A 20,453-nucleotide genomic window follows, 5' to 3' on the forward strand; every position below is an offset into this window, starting at 1 on the left:
TTGACTAATGTATCTCTTGTTTTATTATCAAGATTATTCCAATTTCTTGGATCATATATGTCTATAGTCACTACCGGTGGTTCATCAAAACTAGCAGATTCTGTAGCAGTTGGATGAGATATGTTATTATGATCACTTACATTATGGTCTATAGGTCCTTGGTCTTCAGAATTTTCACAAATTTGTCCTCCACTGACTCTGCAAGCACTATTGCCAATATATTTTCGTTTCTCAAATCTCCCATATCCCTCTTAAGAAATTTGTCCTCCATGTGTTTTCTTTTTCTTTTTTGGCTACCAGATGCATATTTTCTAGGAGGCATGATGTCAATAACAATCTACAAGGAATCAATAAAATAAATTAATTCATGTAATTTGTTATAATTACTTGCTAGAGCAATTTAAAAGAATGCATATATAAGTACTATGTAAATTGTCGTATTCATGCTAGTATTGGTCTACCTTTCATAGATTAAGATTTAAGAAATTAGGAAATAAATAATGAAGGATGTTAGGTTAGCGATAACACCTGTAGACTAACGTACTAGTGAACTAGTGCTGACTGCAAAACCACCATCCACCACCGGCGATCAAACCCAACAACCAAGCCTGATGCGGTGATGCCCTGCCTTGATCGAGCGTGAGCTACTGTGGCACTATCATGAACCTACAGGCTGCAATGCCTGCTGATCGCACAAGCAGCTACGGCATCACTACCGGAATCAATAGCTTTGCCGAGTGCCTGAAGCACTCGGCGAAGCCTTAAAAACACTCGGCAAAGGCTTTGCCGAGTGTAACACTTGACAAAGAAGGCTCGGCAAACAGTGCATCGGCAAAGCCTTCTTTGCCGAGTGCTTTTTGTCGGGCACTCGGCAAAACTCTTTGCCGAGTGCCAGAGAGCACTCGGCAAAGAAAAGTGGCAAGTTACGGCGCCGGGTGACGGAGACGGCGGCTTTGCCGAGTGTCTCTTGTGACACTCGGCAAAGAAGTTAGCTTTGTCGAGTGCCTTCCAGGCAGCACTCGGCAAAGAATACTTCTTTGCCGAGTGCCACTTGGGACACTCGGCAAAGAACCCGCCAGGGAGGGTCCCCATGTCAGGTTCTTTGCCGAGTGTCCCAAGTGGCACTCGGCAAAGCCGACCTCTTTGCCGAGTGCCAGCGACATAACACTCGGCAAAGAACCTAAGCCGGTGCCCAGGTCTGCGCTCTTTGCCGAGTGTTATGACCCAGACACTCGGCAAAGTGACCAGTATATACCTTTTTTATTTGTTTTTTGTATTCCATCCACACAAATAGAAGATATCACATATATATCACATATATACATCACAGATATCATCACAGACATAAATAGCCAACACAAACATAAAACCGTCACCACAAACATAAATATCCATCACAAACATAAGTGTTCAACACAAGTATTAAACACAAACATAAGTCTCAAACGTCGCAAGCTCTCACATAAGTATCAAACACAGACATAAGTATTATACATAAGTTCTAAAGTCTAAAACAATGAAAACGCAACACTCATGGAGGTGGGCGGTTTGACCGGGGCTGCGTTGGGCTGAACCCTTCCGGAGGGTTGTTGGATGCCGCCCCAGACTGGCCCTGCACAGAGAAGAGATTGCATGTGTTATACCAGATGCATTACAAACATGTAATTACAATTTTGATACTCACAGGAGTGTGGAAGAGAGTAGGGTCAACTGGGGGGAACAATGGAGGTGGCGGAGCGATGCCCTGTGCGGCGCCAAGGCTCTGCATGTACTGGAACATCTCCGCCATCCTCTGATCAGCCGCCGCCCGCTCCGCCATTATCCTCGCCTCCATCTCTTGATGTTCCCTCCTCTCTTCTTCTAGTTGGGTCTGTAATATTACAAGCCAACGTTATAGTAACTCAAAGAGAAGGTATATAACTCAAGAAAGGACGAGTTATAGAAGCACTAACCTCGAGTTGCTGTATGCGATGCTGTGAGCTGTCGTGCCGAGGTCGTATGGCTGGACTCGAGCCCGTGCTCCTTGCTCTCACCTGAGACAGAGTGGGAGTGGAGGACGAGTCGATTGCCCCGTCGGCAATCCAGTACCGCCCATGTCTCTTGCCTCCTCCGACCCTCATGAGCACATCGGGGTCGATCGGCTCGGTGCTCGGATCATAGTCTGGGCCATGGACCTCCTGCGCCATGGCGGTGTAGTCATGGAGGCGGCTGTAGACAGCGGGGTTGGTGTAGGCCTCGGGCCCGTCATCCGGGTTGTAGGTGACGTCGGACGTCGCCTTACCCTTATGGGCCATAGCATAGGCCAAGAAGGTGGAGCAAGGCCTGCCACCATGTGACGCCGACTGCAACGAAAACCAACGAGATAGTTAGAAATAATATCTAACTTAGTGCTATATATCTAAATAAAAAAGGTGGTGTACCCATGCTTCGGCATATTGGCCCAGGCTCCGGCTGCCTTGGTGGTGGGAGGGGCCTTGCATCATCAAACGCCATTCCCGGCTAGCTGTGTGCGCCTCGTCCCACTCAGCCGAACACCACCTATCCACCATCTGCTCCCAACACAGAGGATATGCGGCGCACCAATGTGGAATCACCTACAAAGTAAACACATGAAGTGCATATCAGAAGATAAAATAAAATTCATGCATGGAGTACTGGTACCAAACATGCATGACTTTACTTGCAGGTATTGCTCCCTGGTCAACGACATGGTTCGAGCTTGAGGTTTGGTCACCTTCTCCCCAAGGACGGAGCCGTGGTAGGTGATGATGGCCTGGATGCGGGCCTCATAGTGCATGTCCACGACGAGCTTCTCACAGCTCGTGGTGGCCACCACATCCGCCCTAGCCTCATATCCAGCATCGCATCTGAAGAAATCCTGCATACAAAAACGATGTATCCATACATTATTTCAAGAATTTGCAACGAATGCGACATATTTTACATTATACTAAGACTTACCCACAGCTCTTGCTTCACCCGCTCCGCCTTGTTATTGAATTCCCTGTCGTCCCGGTCTACTGCATCGGGGGCGATGGCGTAGTGGTCGAAGGTGAAGGCTGGGCCCGTCACTCCGGCGTACTCCACAAGTCCAGGGAAGTGTTCCCTGCACAGCAGGCCGAGGATGTTATTGGGGGGCGACGATGACCCCCAGCATAATCCAAAATCGTCCAAGACCTATCCAAGTGATAAATAAAAAGTATTAGTTTATATTATGATTTTGAACACATAATATGAACAAGAATGAAGAACATAAAGTTACATACCTCTCCCCTTCCGGCCGAATCAGCGGCCGTCTGTCCCGAAGTATGGGACGAGGCGGGAGACTCGCGGGGCCTCGCAGGTAGATGCTCCTCGAACTAGAGCCGCCTGAACCTGAGGCGTCCTGCTGCTGGTCGTCGTCGTCCTGAGGCGCCGCCTGTTGCTGCGCTGCCTGCTCTGCCTCGTCCTGCTGCGCTGCCTGCTCTGCATCGTCCGCCGTCCTACTCCTCCTCCCCCTCCTCCTCCTCCTCAGGAAACCGCCCACCATATTTGTCCAACAACCTGCAATTAAGAGTAAACAAATAAGCACATATAAAAAGATGTATTTAAAAACAGGTGCGAAATAAAAAGTCATATAGCATTACATTGATTAAAAATAATCTTCATATGTGTCGGGGTTAGCCGGATCATAACTCTCATCATCACTATCAAGCATTTCAATCTCAACACCATCGGAAGACGCAAGTTCGTCATTAATGTCATTGCCTTCAAGGATTACTAAGTCATTATCATTTTGCACCTCATCCTCCTCCTCATCAACAACCATTTCAATATCTACGTCCATTCCGATAGCTTCGGTTAAGTCTATCTCAAATCGCCCTTCTAGCCCATCTTCTTGGAAGAACTCTCCATCATATGTGTCCGGGTCTTAGTTGTAATCTTCATCGTTAGGAATAGGTAACCTCCCATGCGGCGATACCTTATACACAACATCCCAACCCTTAAGATGTTCTTTCGTTTGACACGCATATGGGAGATAATACACTTGTGTGGCCTGTTGGGCCATGATATAGACATCGTCTCCTGCTAAGGTGGAATCTTGTCGAATTTCGACTATCCCAAGATTAGAATGTGTCCGTCTCGTCACTTGAGGGTCAAACCAATGACATTTGAATATCACTGGAGTAAGAGGTTTGGAACCATAAAAAATGAGCTCATATATTTCTTCGATTCGTCCAAAATAATCGACATTGTCAAGGCCCGGCGTAAAGACTCCAGAACACGTTGTTTTCCGATTGGGCCAACTTTTGTCGTAGTGTGTTGTGCGAAAACGGTATCCATTGACGTCAGAATATTTCTTGACCCTATAAGCAAAGCCGTTGGCTACTTGTCTCAACTCGGCACTCATAGACGGATCTCTTTGGCCCTGCAAGTATTCGCAAGTTAAAAGACGCTAAATTGAGTTCAAAGACGTATCTCTTTTACAAACTAAGCACGTACCTTACGTTTGAACCAGGAAATGAAATCGGGCAACCCATTTCTCGCACCCTTTCTAAGAAGAGCGTCATATTCCTGTGGAGTGGGGTCCCTTGATCGACGCTAGAATTCATGAAGAAATTGTTCCATGTATGGCGTCACCTCTTCAAGGTTGGTCAATACGTATAGCATGATATGCCGCCACTCTTCATGTGTCAGGGTCTTGGTGGTCGAGCCACTTGCGCTTCCGAGTTGGCCTCGAAATATGCTAAGGTTCGATTCATTGTTGCCATCATTGTAACGAGGGGGTGGATTATGCACGCTCGGCAGTTTGTCACCATAATAAGTTGTTGTGAAGTTCGAGACCTCCTCTAGAATGTATGCCTCCGCAATGGAAGCCTCGATTTTGCATTTATTTCTACATTTCTTTCGAATAGTCTTTAGACATCTCTCGATTGGATAGCACCAACGTCCCTGCACGGGGCCCCCCATTCGTGCCTCATAGGGGAGATGAAGAATCAAATGCTGCATTGGATTGAAGAAGCCGGGTGGAAATATCTTCTCAAGCTTACACAGTAACACGTGGGCCAATCTTCCCAAGTCTGCAACCACAGTCCGAGATAACTCTTTTGCACAAAGCTGACGGAAGAAATAGCTCAACTCTGAAAGCGCTAGCCAGACATGCTCAGGGACATAGCCTCGAACCATCGCAGGAAGAATCCGTTGAATCCATATGTGGAAGTCATGACTCTTCATCCCTAAGACTCGCATAGTAGATAAGTTCACCCCCCTACTCAGGTTAGCTGCATACCCATCAGGGAACATCAACATCTTGATCCACTGAAGTACTTCCTTCCTCTGGGCCCTGCTTAGGACGAAATCGGCCTTAGGCCTTCTCCATGTCTTTCCGCCACTTGGCGGCTTCATCTCTAGTTTTGGTCTATCACATAACGCTGCTAGATCCACTCTTGCCTTCACATTATCCTTTGACTTATCAGGAATGTCCATAATTGTTGCCCACAGTGCCTCGACAACATTCTTTTCAGTGTGCATCACGTCAATGTTGTGTGGAAGGAGCAGGTCGTCATAATAGGGGAGCCGAGTCAAGCTAGACTTATGTGTCCACATATGCTGCTCACCATATCCCACAAAACCACCTTGTGTATTAGCCACGAGCCCATCTATCTGTTGACGAATTTCGGCACCAGTCATCGTTGCAGGTGGGTGGTCTGTCACTACGACACCTTTCGTAAAGTTCTTGATGTCTAGGCGGAATGGATGGTCAGCAGGAAGAAATTGTCGATGTTTATCAAAGGACGAATATTTGCCACCCTTTTTCAACCAAATGAACCTAAGAGCTTCCTTGCAAACTGGGCATGGGAACTTACCGTGAACACACCAGGCACAGAATAGCCTATACGCCGATAAGTCATGCATGGAGTACTGGTACCAAACATGCATTCTGAAGTTTGTCTTCGTAGCTCGGTCATACGTCCATACCCCTTCCTCCCAGGCACGTACCAATTCATCGATCAAAGGCTCCATGTACGCGCCCATTTTGTTGCCCGGGTGTCCTGGAATTATCAACGACACGAATATATTCTGCCTTTGAAAGCACACACCAGGGGGGAGATTGATTGGGATAACAAACACCGGCCAACATGTGTACGGGGCAGCACTCATTCCATAGGGATTGAACCCATCTGTGGCCAACGCAACACGTACAATACGAGCCTCTTCGGCTTTCTCACGGTGAATGTCATCAAAGTGTTTCCATGCTTCACCATCTAATGCGTGCACCATCTTGTCAGGATTGTATCGTTTTCCATTTTCGTGCCATGTCATCTGTTTCGCGGATTCCTCTGTCATGTAAAGACGCTGGATCCTCGGTATGAACGGAAGGTGTCGTAGGATTGTCAAGGGGATGTCGAGCTGCCTCTTCTGTCCATCACCAGAGTCTACCTCCATAAACCTAGACGAATTACACTTGGGACAGTACTTTGCCTCCGCGTATTCTTTCCTAAATAGCACGCAGCCCTTCGGACAAGCATGAATCTGCTCATACGTCATCTTGAGTGCACGAAGTAGTTTTTGTGCCTCGTACATGCTCTTTGGCATAACGTGATCATCCGGAAGCAGACTCCCAATAACCGTCAACAAGCCATCGAATGCGTCTCTACTCATGTTGTACTGCGACTTGAACGCCATTACACGCCCAATGGCATCCAGTTGAGAAACCTGTCTGGCCGTGAAGGGGCTTCTGTGCCGCGTCGAACATGTCGTAGAACGCCTTTGCAGTCGGCTCTGGCTCGTCATCCATACATCCTCCCGTGTACTGTGCCTCCTGATAGTCATTCAACATATCCGCTACCCCTGCATCCGTGTCATAATCCTCGACACGTTGTCTCAACACCTCCTCTCTCGTACGATGCGCTTCACCATGAAATATCCACCGAGTATAGCCCGGTGTAAATCCATTCTTCCAAATATGTTCTACCATGGCCTTCTTTGGTTTTCTTTTCCGATTGTCACATTTGCTGCACGGGCATGGGACTAGACTCGCTCCTTTAGCAGCTTCACCATATGCCCGTTCCACAAAATCATCGGTCTTTCTAATCCATTCAGTGGTGACATCGTTCCTTCCTCTACGGCCCGTGTACATCCACTCACGGTCCTCCATCCTCTAACAAAAGCCTAGCAACAGAAAATTTCGGCAGCACCTCCCCTGCACGGGGAGGTTTCAAAATCCTGCAAATAAAACTATCAGCACGATGGCTGACATCCACGCATAATTCAACGGCACGATGGCCGGCAATCAACAATACTACATATTAACCTAATCATACACGTATATAATTAACTCAATATTAAAACTAATCATTTCATATAAATCATACACGTATAACATAAATCAAGCAATCACCTTGGAGGTTTCGTCGCGGGCGAGGCGACGGGGCGCGGGCGAGGGCACGGCGGGGAAACGGCGGGGGCACGGTGAGGAGTGCGGCGGGGGCACGAGCGAGGGCGAGGGGTTAGGCGAGGGGCACGACGGGCGAGGGCGAGGGCGAGGGCACGACAAACGAGGGGCACAACACGGCGAGCGCAGGCACGGCGGCACGACACGGCGAGCGCGGACACGGCACGACGAGCGCGGGCACGGCGGGCGCGGCTGCGACGTCGCGAGCGCGAGGGCACGGTGGCACGGCACGGCGAGCGCGAGGGCACGGCGGCGGCAGCGCGCGCGCGGGCGCGGGCGCGGCCGCGGGCGAGGGCGCACGGCGGCGGCGCGGCGCGGGCGCGAGGGAGGGCACGACGGCGGCGCGGCGCGGGCGCGAGGGAGGGCACGGCGGCGGCGGCGAGGGCGCGGCGACGGCGAGGGCGCGGCGACGGTGGCGTTTTTGTGAGTGAGTGAGAGAGAGAGTGAGGAAGAAGCATTCGGCCGTTGTATGTAGGGCGCTTTGCCGAGTGCCCGTGATCTGGCACTCGACAAAGTTTTTTTAATTTTAAAATACGCTTTGCCGAGTGCCAGATCGCTGGCACTCGGCAAAGCCGTCTTTGCCGAGTGTCGCCCAGGAGACACTCGGCAAAGACTCTTTTCCTATTCTTTGCCGAGTGCCACGCAGCTGGCACTCGGCACAGCTGTCTTTGCCGAGTGTCTTATTTAGACACTCGGCAAAGTATATTTTTATTTTTTTGATTTTTTCTCCCAAACTTTTTGTGGTATGTTCCTACACTATGTAGACCTACATGTATCATTTGTGGACAATTATAACAGAGTTTTCAATCATCGTATATTTAGTTCGTTTTTTTGAAATTCTTCGGAAAATTCAAATTTGACCTGCAGGTCACTCGAAACTTGGAAAACCGTGCATGAAAAAATGATATTCATGTTACTTAGCATAAGTTACGACCGATTTCAGAAGCGTACCGGAAACTTCGAGCAACATGCTCACTAAACATGGTCGTCAACTTGGCATCCACATGTTTAAAAATTGTATAAAACACAAACAAAGTCAGAAAATCATGAAACTTGTCCACGTGTCATGATATCATATGTAGAGGCTGTGATAAAAATTTTAGAATGTTTGGAGAAAGTTGTGAGACACTATGTGTAGAAACCTAAGAGATTCACATTGAAACTCTATGATTTCATGTGTAGTCCTCTAGGTTTCTACACATAGTGTCTCACAACTTTCTCCAAACATTCTAAAATTTTTATCACAGCCTCTACATAGGATATCATGACACGTGGACAAGTTTCATGATTTTCTGACTTTGTTTGTGTTTTATACAATTTTTAAACATGTGGATGCCAAGTTGACGGCCATGTTTAGTGAGCATGTTGCTCGAAGTTTCCGGTACGCTTCTGAAATCGGTCGTAACTTATGCTAAGTAACATGAATATCATTTTTTCATGCACGGTTTTCCAAGTTTCGAGTGACCTGCAGTTCAAATTTGAATTTTCCGAAGAATTTCAAAAAACGAACTAAATCTACTAACGATTGAAAACTCTGTTATAATTATCCACAAATGATACATGTAGGTCTACATAGTGTAGGAACATACCACAAAAAAGTTTGGGAGACAAAATCAAAAAAAATAAAAATATATTTTGCCGAGTGTCAAGTGATGACACTCGGCAAAGCTGTCTTTGCCGAGTGTCTACTATGTGGCACTCGGCAAAGAAGCCTCTTTGCCGAGAGCCAATAGTTGGCACTTGGCAAAGACTAACGGCCGTCAGCTTTGGGACGGCCGCTGACGGCTCTTTGCCGAGAGCCCCCTTTGCCGAGTGTTTGACACTCGGCAAACCTGTCTTTGCCGAGTGCTGTCCTCTGCCGAGTGTCCAGCACTCGGTAAAGAGTCTCTTTGCCGAGAGCCTGACTTTACCGAGTGCGGCTCTCGGCAAAGCCTTCTTTGCCGAGTGCCCGAAAAAAGGCACTCGGCAAAGAAGCCAACACTCGGCAAAGCCTCGGATTCCGGTAGTGCATGCCCTAGCCCCTGGTGTTGCATACTTGCATATTGCATTGCGTCGCTTGGGCCTGCCTTGCTGCGGGCTATGTCTAGTATAATACCTTTAGATTGTATGTGCTAGTGAAAGGGAAAGGGGATTTAAGTCATTTATATATTGATTTTAGTATTTGATGACCATCGTAACATTATGAATTAACTTGTTTGCTAAGTGAATGGTTACAGGTTCATAATTTTTTTGGAAGACTCAAAATGAACAATAGCTCAAAACTTAGCTAAAATAGACATATTTTGGAAAAGATGAACTATGAGTAGTTCAATTGGTTGGACAAGTTCTAAATGCCCCTAGGAACATATTTGAGCACCTAAGAGAAGTTGGATAGGGCAGATATTGAAATTGGTGTTCTAAAGCTTAATCTGAGGTAGAATGCAAAAATAAGTTGAGTTGATCAAAAGGATAAGGTACTATGGCTTAGACTAGTTGGATAGACTCTAGATATGTTTGTCCAAGTCATAGAAGTACTCAAGAAGCTTGCCAGACTCAAACAAGGAAGAAAAATCCCAAAAGGACTTATGTTAGCTACTTTGTGGCACACCAGACTAGTTACACAGGGCACACATTTTTGGGCACAAAAGCTTTAGGGCACCGGACCTTGGTTTGGTGTGCACCATACTAGTTACACAGAAGGTCATTTGTCACACCCGAATTTAGGGGGCTAAACCCGGGCGCGATTCAGATGTGTGCTAGGATCAAGTCCCACACATATGATGACTCATGGTACAGAAACGAATGTCACATCTTTAATATATAATGGAGTTCTGTACAAAAATAGATAAATAATTACATCATACGAAGACAATGATCCAACAACCATAGTTAACTGGGAGACGACGGCCTAGACCTCTCACGAACATCATCGCGACATCCATCATGCTCCTCATCCTGCGGTACCTCCTCTTGACCTGGGGGATGTGAGTACAACAAGGGTGAGCTCACATACGTTCATCGCTCAACAAGTTGTGGAGAATATTGTGCATGAGCTCACTTACAATGGGGCGCATGTGAAGTGTAAGGCTTACCAAAGGAGATGGTTAAAGCTGAGCATTGCTTTTAAAGTTGGTCAAAGTTTTATTAGCAGTTACTAAGTATAAGTACATACCAATCCAATTAAATAAGAGATCACAATTGATAATAACACCCGCGATGCAATGCATTTGGTAGATTAAGTTTAGTTCCATAAATTAACCATGCGAGTCCTGAGTCGCTCTTGACCGTGAGCATGGCTGATATACTAGTTTTACACTCTGCAGAGGTTGCCGCCTTTACCCACAAGTCATGTATCCCATCTAGCCAGGGTTTACAAGGCCCTTAGACACTTCCGAGGTGAATGGCTAGGGATCTACTACGAGACCTTTACAAAGTTCCGCTAGCTTTAGAAAACCCGTTATGGTTTCTGAGAAGGGCAATATATGAATCCCTCATCCGAAAAGCCATCGCAGCATGATAGACCCGAGAACCTCCCTATACGCAGCTCCTCTACCGCTCTTGCCCCTTTCAGGTAAGGTAGTCCTCCACTAGCTTTCCTAATTAGTCAGCCAAGGGCGTCCCATTCCACCCTTGTGGTAGCACAGATATCTCAAGTTAAGCTCCATGTTCCAATTAACACAATGATCTTGTCATGAACAATAATTAAAACAACATCATAATTGGAATATGATCATAATTCAAATATAACATTAATCCTAAAACCAGGTAGAGTAATAGCAAGTCTACCCAATAGTTCATTTGTCTGCAAGGGGTGGGGTAAACAAATCTAGAGAAATATACTAGGTCCCATCAAATTAACCTTAGCATGTCACAGTGATTAACAAGAACATTATTGGGTAAAGAGAAAAGTGATCAAGGGCACAACTTGCCTTAGACTCGAAATTTCTAGGTACTTGTAGCAATACAAACAAACATAGTACATGCAAAATTAACATCACACCAATCATGAGAACATATTACATAATAATGATCTACATGTCGTAACTAGATCCTAGGTTCGAGAACCACTAAATTTGGAGTTACGGTTATAAAGTTATGATTTTCCGAATGTTTAAGTGTCTAAAATAAATGAGGTATAAGATTTTAACCATAGGTTTCATAGCAATACAAGGTTAGTAGATGATAAACAATATTAGTATGAGACTAATGTAACTGGAATAGATCAAAAAGAGTTAAAATGGATTAATTATGAATTAACCAAGTTCCTAGAATTATATTCCCACTAAAAATTATTTTCTGGCTTCTTTTATTATTCCTGGTATTTTATTTGGACTGCAGACGTAAATACCAAAGACTATAGGGTTTACTATATAAAATTCAGGGCATAATTGTAATTACTTTACACTAGCAGTGGACGACGGGTTTATTTTGAAAATTGCTAGGGACTCATACGCAAAGTGTCCGGTGATGAAGGGGTATCATCGAATCTAGGCCATCCGATCTCGAATGGGTGGTCCAGATTAGATACAGCTAGGGGACGAATCGTTACGCGGCCTGTGCGCACGATCCGAGATCTACGGTCAAGGTTTAACGAAGACGTGCCACAACCCCAGCCCTCCGATTAAATCGGACGGCCCACGCTACCCTGGCCGAAATGGTACACTCAATAAGATCTAGGCCGCCCATTCCGCGATCAACGGTTCCCGCATTATCCCCTTCCTTACGCTCCCATCAACCTAACAGGCCGCCAGAGAAGTCACCAGCCACGACGACGCTTCCATCGGAGCATGCAAAACTGGGTCCCCAAGGCTGTATTCCATACAAGGACGAGTGCTACACGAACTACGGGACCAGGTGAAATAGTTAAGGGAAACCTTACTGGTGTTGAAGCGGCCCAACGAGCTGGCCACGATGTTATGCAGATCCATGGCGAACCACAAGCGATGGCGAGCAATTGCTTGGACGCCGAGGGTCCAATGGCGGAATTGATGGTCGCCAAAGTTCCCTGGAACAATGGCGCTGCTCTGGAATACCGCACTGACGCCCGAGCGCCCACGATTTGTGGTTTTGTCGGCGGCGGATTCTCTCTCCCTCACGGCTACACAGTGACCTGGTATTCGTTGTCGCGCGACAAAGGGAAAGGAGGAGGACGGGATTCGGCTCCGCCATTTATGGTTGCCATGAAGGTCGGTTGAGGCGCCCGCACGGACTCCACGTTGATGGCGCGCCTCCGCCATGCACGGCGAAGCTGTTGGGAGGGGACGAGCTAACTGCCTGGGCCCACAATGCAGTGACAGAAAGGATGGAGCACGCACGCATGGAGGCTAGCACATGGGCCCGCCATGTTGGCGAGTGCAGGTGCCGCAGCAAAGGAGGAGTTGGGCCACGCAGGAGAGTTGGGATCCAGGCGCTCGTGATGTAGTGGGTCGTGGGGAGGAAAAATCGGCCCAAGTCGAGGCTGTCCAATTTTTCTCTTTTTCTGATTCCTATTTTTCCCTATTCCAATTTCAAATCAAACACAAGTTTAAACTTCAAACCTTTACTTTTAGATGCACAAATAAAACTTCAATATGATGTGCACTAATTTATTTATTTATTATTGTCGCTTTACTAGGTAATGAAATATACACACACCACATTTATGTTCATCAAATATTATTTTTGGGCGTGTAATCAATTTAAAGGTATATCCCAAAGTTCATATTCCTTTGTTTTGATAGAAAACATTTTCCAATGTCTAATCTTTATTAGGGTATTATTTAGCTAATATTATTCTATTAGGTTAGTACCCGTGCGTTTCAACGGGAACATATAATATCATGATAACTTATATATAAATGTGTTATATTGTTATGAGATAATAGTTATTGGGATCATCCACCGTGGTGTCAAAGCTATGGTACATCATCTGCTCCCCTTGGAAACGGTCGATCATCCTCATATTTATCGTATCCACCCAGTCGTTTCGAGTGGTCAATATTGCTCTTGAAATATGACAAACCTTTGTTCCTTCTTGACCAAGGTTATCTTCATCCTCACCCAAATCCTCAAGCTCCATGTCAAATATACCTTTGTTGTGTTCATCTTGAAGAATATCTTCCCATGTTATATTAACCTGCATAATTCCAATCAACCAATAAGAGAAAAAAGTTGCAATATAGATTACCTAGCCATACAAAAGGAAAGGAGCATACATCCAATTCTGTAAGTAGATACACAACTTTCTCCAACAATGACGACCCAATAATGTCCCAAACAACAGCATCAAGTCCCAACATGCACTTGACAAATGATGCCATCTTCTGCAAAGACAATCCCAGAAGGTAAGATCACTGTTCTTAAGGCATCACCTAGGCGTCCAGGTGGTGGTCTAACGCCTAGGCGCCTTGCCCGCCTACCTCGCCTAGGCATCGCCTAGGCATCCAGACGGTGGTCCAACGCCTTGGACCACCTTACCGCTTTAAAAACCATGGGTAAGATTGATTGCTCATAAGCAGTGTGAGTGGTGCATGTGTAAAAACTGCACAGTAGGATTGTAAACTATGGACATGGTATTATTAAAACAAAAAGTACCTCGACAAGAAGACATGTTTGTAAGATAAGTGGATTGAAGAAAACATGTTGAGTACTAAAAAATGCATGAAGGCATCAAATAGATATAATAGCACATAACTTACATTATGTTGAAACTGGACAACATTAGTTTGCATCCTATTTTTTAGCTACCCCTCGCTCAACCCAATAAAGAATCAGAGAAAAGAACGAAGTCAAGGACAACAACAGAGCCATGGGGAGAGGTTATAGTTTTTCTGAACCATACGAGTGCCAATTGTCTATAAAGAATTCAAGTTGGGACTATCTATAAATAGACACAACAACTATTGAAAAAAATAAAATAGCCTATAGGAATAACACTTATAGCTTTGCTATCAAACAACTTTGGCATAATCCTATCAATTATATCCTTTAACATCCTTGTTGCCAAGGGCACAGTGTCAGAAATCATTTTCAAACTCTCTTGCAACTGAGAGTAGATTTTTTCCTTCTTTGGAAGCCACCTTGGCTCCTCAATGTAACAAATGAGGGGTCCAGGTGGAGTGAAATTATTCACAAGCATCTGCAAACATTCTCTGAGATATTAGTGTGCCACAGCAGCCTACACGAACACAGATCCATCAGAAACTCAAACAAACACAAAAGCAGAAAACTCTAGATATACAACTGAGGAAGTATACCAATATGGTCATTAAATCCAAAAACACCACCCTCGTGTCACTGTGCAAGTGCCAGACACACATGGTAAATATCTGAAAAAGAATAATTTTAGTAACATTTCATTCACTCGACAAAAATAAAGGGATGACCACTCAGGGTTACATTACATTGTGTAGAAGTGCATGATGATACACGATGTCTATCTTGGATACTGCTTGTGATAGTGCCCTCAAAATAGTCTGGAAAAAGGTAGGGCATAAGCATGAAATAGAATTAACAGTGTAGAAAGGTGTACATGTTAAAATAGAGTTGAGTTACGAACTTACAACAAACATAGCTTCATCATCCGTACTCCTTTTCTTGGTAGGGTCTACAATGCCTAGCATGTAATCATAATAATCTTTGTCCCTTATGTCAATTAAAAACAGATCCTAAATGATAGATCAACATGTTAATACCTTGACATTGTACTATCCGAGTAACCCAGGAATTCATTAAAAAGACAGTAAAATTTTGCTTTGAAGTTCTCATAAGTCCTTGTTTGGATGATATCAAAAGCAAAATAAAAAACAGAATGAATTCCTTAACGTAGGGGACAAGTTAAAGGCAGTGTACTCAAATTAGCAGACTGAGCTCAGACAAGAAATACAAATTTTAAATGACATACATGTTGCTCAATAACTTATATATTTTGGGTTCTGCTTGGTGAGTCTTTTAAATGACAAGGCATTAATCCAACCTTCACTGAAATACATAGCTACAACAAGCAAAAAGAACATGACTGTTACCTACTCTCTAATGAAGGCAAATAAACACTGCAGGTACTTTCATTTGTCCACCCAGTGTTCGGCTAGGCGCCGACTAGGCGGCGATTAGGCGCGCCTAGGCGCTAATCGATGGGCTGCCGCGTAGCCTAGGGCTCTGTGCGGCGTCTAGGCGGCCGCAGCGACTAGGTGGCGCTCAGCCGCGCCTAGGCGGCGAGTTGGCGGCGCGCAGGCGCCGAAGCGGGCGCGCGGCAATTTTTTAGCGTTCCTGAACTTGATAACAAATATTTGGCATATCCGCACTTGGTTCTGCTTTAGTGTTTTCATCCAGTAGATGCTTAGGTTTGAATACAAGGTTTCTCAATACAAGGTTTGAATACTACACTTCTCTGTATCACATTCTAGCGTCCTAAATCCTAGGAGACGTTAGTTGAGGTACAAGCACAGCTACTATATTGCATCTGAACATATAGTCCAAGTTCAAGGGGTTCACCAATTTACTTGCCAAGCTCCACTGGATGCTCAAAAAATGCTTAACAATTGAAGCAATAAAATAAAGCATAGCAAGATTGAAGATACAGATTCTTAAGTACTTCCAAGCCCAATGAGAATACTAATCATCCAAGGCAAAAAATAATCCACCTAAATCAATGTCCAGTCATATTACACAGCGACGAACTGAGGAGGATGGAAGGCCTGTACCATCCACACGGACTGCAGAACTTTCCCGACAAACTCGAACACCTCGGAGTCCCTGAAGGTCCCCTGCATATCTTCGTACCCCTGCTCCACCCCCATCGCCAGCTACCCCCAACACCTCCTCACAGGAAGAATCTCAGCAATGGGATCTACAGAAACCACAGAGCGAATCAAGATGAATCTGTGGACGAAGTGGAGAGAATTTGGGAGGAGGCAATCCGGGACAGGGACCGACTGTCAGTGGCGGACGATGCGCCAAAATCAAGGTGTTACTAACGTGGAGCCGTGGAGCTTGGTGCCGGAATCCCAACGGGGAACAGGAGCCGAGCGGGGCGGCTGGGACTAGGCAGGGGCACGACCGCATGGGGCGGGGCGGAGCTCGGCACCTCGGCCTGAAGGCGGGTCCATGCCTCCGCGAGAGGAGCTCGGCTGCTCGGCGCCCGCGGTAAGGAGCTCGTCTAGTCGTCCTGTCGAGCGGGCGGGCGGCCTGGGTAGAGTTCGGGTAGGTGGCGCCTCAGCCTGGTCGCTGGCAGGTCCGGTTGGAGCTCACGGCTGCCCGACACCGACGGTCCGGGGCGACGGAGCTCGGAGGCGTGGTCGTGCCTCGCGCGGAGGCTCGACGTGGAGGCTTGGCGTGGCGTCGGCGGCTCGGCAGACGACGGTTGCGGCTCGTGCAGATGAGGGGAGTGGGAGGCGGTTGATGCGAAGGGAGTAGTGAGAGCTAGATAGGGTTGCTCGCAATAGTTGGACGACCGGGATGCACGCGGGCATGGGCAGCAGATACGGACGATCTAGATTGACTGGAGGCAGAACCAGAGAAGGCAGGCTACCCCTTACAGCCTTAATATAGTAGTATAGATTATGATCATTTACTTTAGAAAGGGTGAGTTCTAAAGTTCAATTATTTATCAAGGGTACTTATTTTGATGATGATTATTATTATTTTTCTCTAAAGGATTTCCTTAAATCACAAGTTAAGACTTTGGGTGTTACATCATTTTTGAAGAGAAGACAACACTTAACCTTAGTCCGGTGAGCACCGGAGGACCCAACGGTTGGATTTCAAACTTCAATGACCGGATGATGTGGAAGCACATCTGGCAGGGTCTAGTGGCTCATCGGACCAGACCGGTGCCCCCTGACAACTATCACTTGGTTCTAGAGCCCCTAGTTGAACGGAGCGCATTTGGTCTAGATTCTGAGTGTAGAACAACTTTGTCATGTAACTGGTTGTCAGAATGGAACTGCTTTGTTTTTTTTGTTTGGTTCCAAAATAAAGCAGAATATAACCACTCTATTTTGTGTTTAGTTCTAGAGTGAAGGAGAATAAAAAAAGAGGGTACTGATAGGAAGGAGAGGAGTGTTGGGCTCGTGACTGCACATATTCGATCTTTTTTGGGAGCATGGAGATACAACATATTAGAAGAATATTTCACTTTTGGAGCAGTTGAGTTGTATCTAAAATCAAATCAAACATGCTATATGCTGAAACCAAGTGGATCGATTCTACCTAACTTTGCAGCCAAACATTATCTAAGGACTGGTTTGGTGACAAGGAAATTAGAGAGGATTGAGGACTTGTTTGGGAGCAAGTTGATTAGAGGGAATTAGAGGGGCTAAAATCTCATTGCTATTCAAAATTAAATAGCAAGCAGTGTGAGGGGATTGAGAGGGGGTTAAATCACTTCATATTCAATTTTGACTAGAAAGAGATTTAATCCCTTTAAATTCCTTCAAACCAAACAAAACCTCATTCCCTTGCTCTTAAGTATACACTAGCCAGTTGCCCGTGCTTTGCTACGGTTTTTATATATCATGTGATATGAATAGGTATTGAGATATTTATTCAAATATAATTATTGTTTATATCTAAACACTAAGGTATGTGTGGTTTGGTGGTTAGCCCTAAATTTTTGGAGTAGAGGGGTATGGGTTTAAGTACTCACTCTGCACTATTTTTATGTAATTATTGTTTATTTCTAAACACTAAGATACTTGTGGTCTAGTGATAGTTGCACGGGTGGGGTCGTTTGGGCAGGCGCAGTAGCTGGCGGAAGGTAAAACCGTGATTGCACCAGGTGCCCACATTAGATTCTTAATAAAGTAGTATAGATTAACACTAATTTTTTGGAGTAGGAGGCATGGGTTTAAGTGCTCACTCTGCACTATTTTTTATGTAATTATTGTTTATTTCTAAACACTAAGATACTTGTGGTCTAGTGGTAGTTGCACGGGTGGGGTCGTCTGGACAGGCGCAGTAGCTAGCGAAAAGTAAATCCGTGATAACACCAGATATACACATTAGATTCTTAATAAAGTAGTATAGATTAATGACTAGTTTGATAATAAAATAATTAGAGACGATTGAGGCGGAAGAATATCACTTGCAATTCAAGGAATATCAAGGAATCTCTCAAATCCTTCAATTTCCTTGTAACACATAGCATGGACCGTTGGCAGCTGACCTATACTGTTTGAACATGTATAGTGGTGTCCTTTTCTTATATTTTCCCCTTTAAATTAAACAACCATGTATTTTTTTTGTTTCAGTAAAATAATACATGGGCCAATAGACTACGCTCAGCGCTGTAGTTAAATTTCAAGGACATGAAACCACATGCATGCATTAATTAAGAACGTAGCGTATACAAGGCTTTATTTAATATATAGTCTTTTAAGGGTCTCTAATTATTATGTGAATAAAATACAAGAGACAGACTTTCTATATATATATATATATATATATATATATATATTGTCTTTTAGTTGTATTTATTATTAAAATCTTAGAATTGTATCATAAAATCTTTTAGCTGAAAGCGGAGGTTACCATTTTCTTTGCTTTACTGATTGTCACGGGATCCCTAGTTTATTTCCAAAATTTCCTGTCCACGAACGCAAGTGTGTTCTTCATGAAAAACAAAGCCCAGAAAATTGGTGCCCACATGTTCGCCTTTCGTACAGAGCATATGAAGTTGTGAGCCTGCCCTTGACCCGTCGCTCCTAGACTTGAAGACTCGAGAAGTCGAGAGAAAAGACGTGTCAACGTCACTACGTCAGCGTCCTCTGCCTCCGCCATCCATGGCCGACAACCGCAACCTCCCGCCGACCTGGGCCACCACGGCCGGCTTCGGCTTCCTGACCCTCAACTCCGGGGTCGCCATCTACCGCGCGTGGGGCGACTTCGCGTCCATCCTGCTGGTAACAGGCTCGTACTCCGCTCTGCTACTCCTCTTCCGCTGCCTCCGTGACTACGAGCGCGCGGCGCCCGGGTCCCCGGCCAGGGCGCGGGCGAGACGCGCTGTGTGGCCGCTCACCTCGCTGCTCACCGTGGCCTTCGCCTGGAAGGTTGCGGCGGCCATGCCGTCGGCCGCCGCCGCGGCCGTCGTCTGGGCGCTCGCCGTCGCCACCACCGCCGGTGGCTTCTTCGCCCTCTTCGTTCCCGGTTGAATCGAAGCCATGGACCGCTCAGATGCCCCGATTCGTGTACGGACTGCCAAGGAGACTGCAGCAGGACCCTGTATTTTTGTACTAATCATTATATGTATATATTGTAGTATATTGTATAGTACTAGTGTATGGTGCGTGCCTATGCGCGCGTAGCGATCTGCTTAGTAGCATAGTATAATGTATGATTATTGTATATATGTTTGAGTAAATAAGCACGTAAGAGCAAAGCAAAGGAATCCAAGTTCCGGTGTTTGTTGTAAGATAAACGAGCGTATTATAAGTTGTAACAATATTATATTGTTTCAAGCAAGTTGTACATATATATACACATTTCATAATATAAGTGATAATTCAGTAAACTTTTATAGTTTTGAACATATGGTTTTCCTCACATTTTATAACACATTTTTTCTGTGCAAATATATATAAGGGAAACATTGTTGAGTTTAACATTTTAACTGCATGTATGCCCATTTATAATTTTGAAGAAAACGAACAGATATTATAGGCAGAACATACATTAATTGCAAGTGGTTGTACAGGGATACATAGGTCATAAAGATATACCTTTTCCTAGCTCTAAACATTAAAAATCAGAGTTGATCACGTTCAAGTATGCAACATACCTGAACATAGCTATGTTTATATAAATCAATAAATACTTCACCACATGAATCCTTGCAGTCTATAGTATAAAACACAATGTGTTTGCTGCTCTTTCGGCAGTTTTCATTAATAAACAACTGAAAAAATTAAAAGCATCATGAGCATGAAAACTTTCTGTAGAGTTACTGAAGTGACATTAAAAAGTAGACTATTTCCATAGAAGAATATATAACTTCGTTTTAAGAGATGCAATGATAAGTACAACAATGTCAATCTTGTCAAGAAATTCTCCATCAATTAATCAT

At 45.1% G+C, this 20,453-nt stretch overlaps 1 protein-coding gene across 1 annotated transcript; it reads left to right on the plus strand.

Annotated features, from left to right (window-relative positions):
- The first annotated feature begins 19,019 nt into the window (after window positions 1–19,019).
- Window positions 19,020–19,919, plus strand: LOC109940317 (uncharacterized). The gene has a single exon (XM_020539787.3). It carries the CDS (start codon window positions 19,174–19,176, stop codon window positions 19,540–19,542), a length of 369 nt encoding a protein of 122 aa, XP_020395376.1. The 5' UTR covers window positions 19,020–19,173; the 3' UTR covers window positions 19,543–19,919.
- Window positions 19,920–20,453: the final 534 nt, after the last annotated feature.

The sequence above is a fragment of the Zea mays genome, chromosome 6, assembly GCF_902167145.1.
Source record: "Zea mays cultivar B73 chromosome 6, Zm-B73-REFERENCE-NAM-5.0, whole genome shotgun sequence".
In the NCBI taxonomy this organism is placed as follows: Eukaryota; Viridiplantae; Streptophyta; class Magnoliopsida; order Poales; family Poaceae; genus Zea; species Zea mays.

Bases quoted from the DNA above. Each gene is read 5' to 3' on its own strand.
- LOC109940317 (XM_020539787.3), top strand. From the start codon at position 19,174: ATGGCCGACAACCGCAACCTCCCGCCGACCTGGGCCACCACGGCCGGC.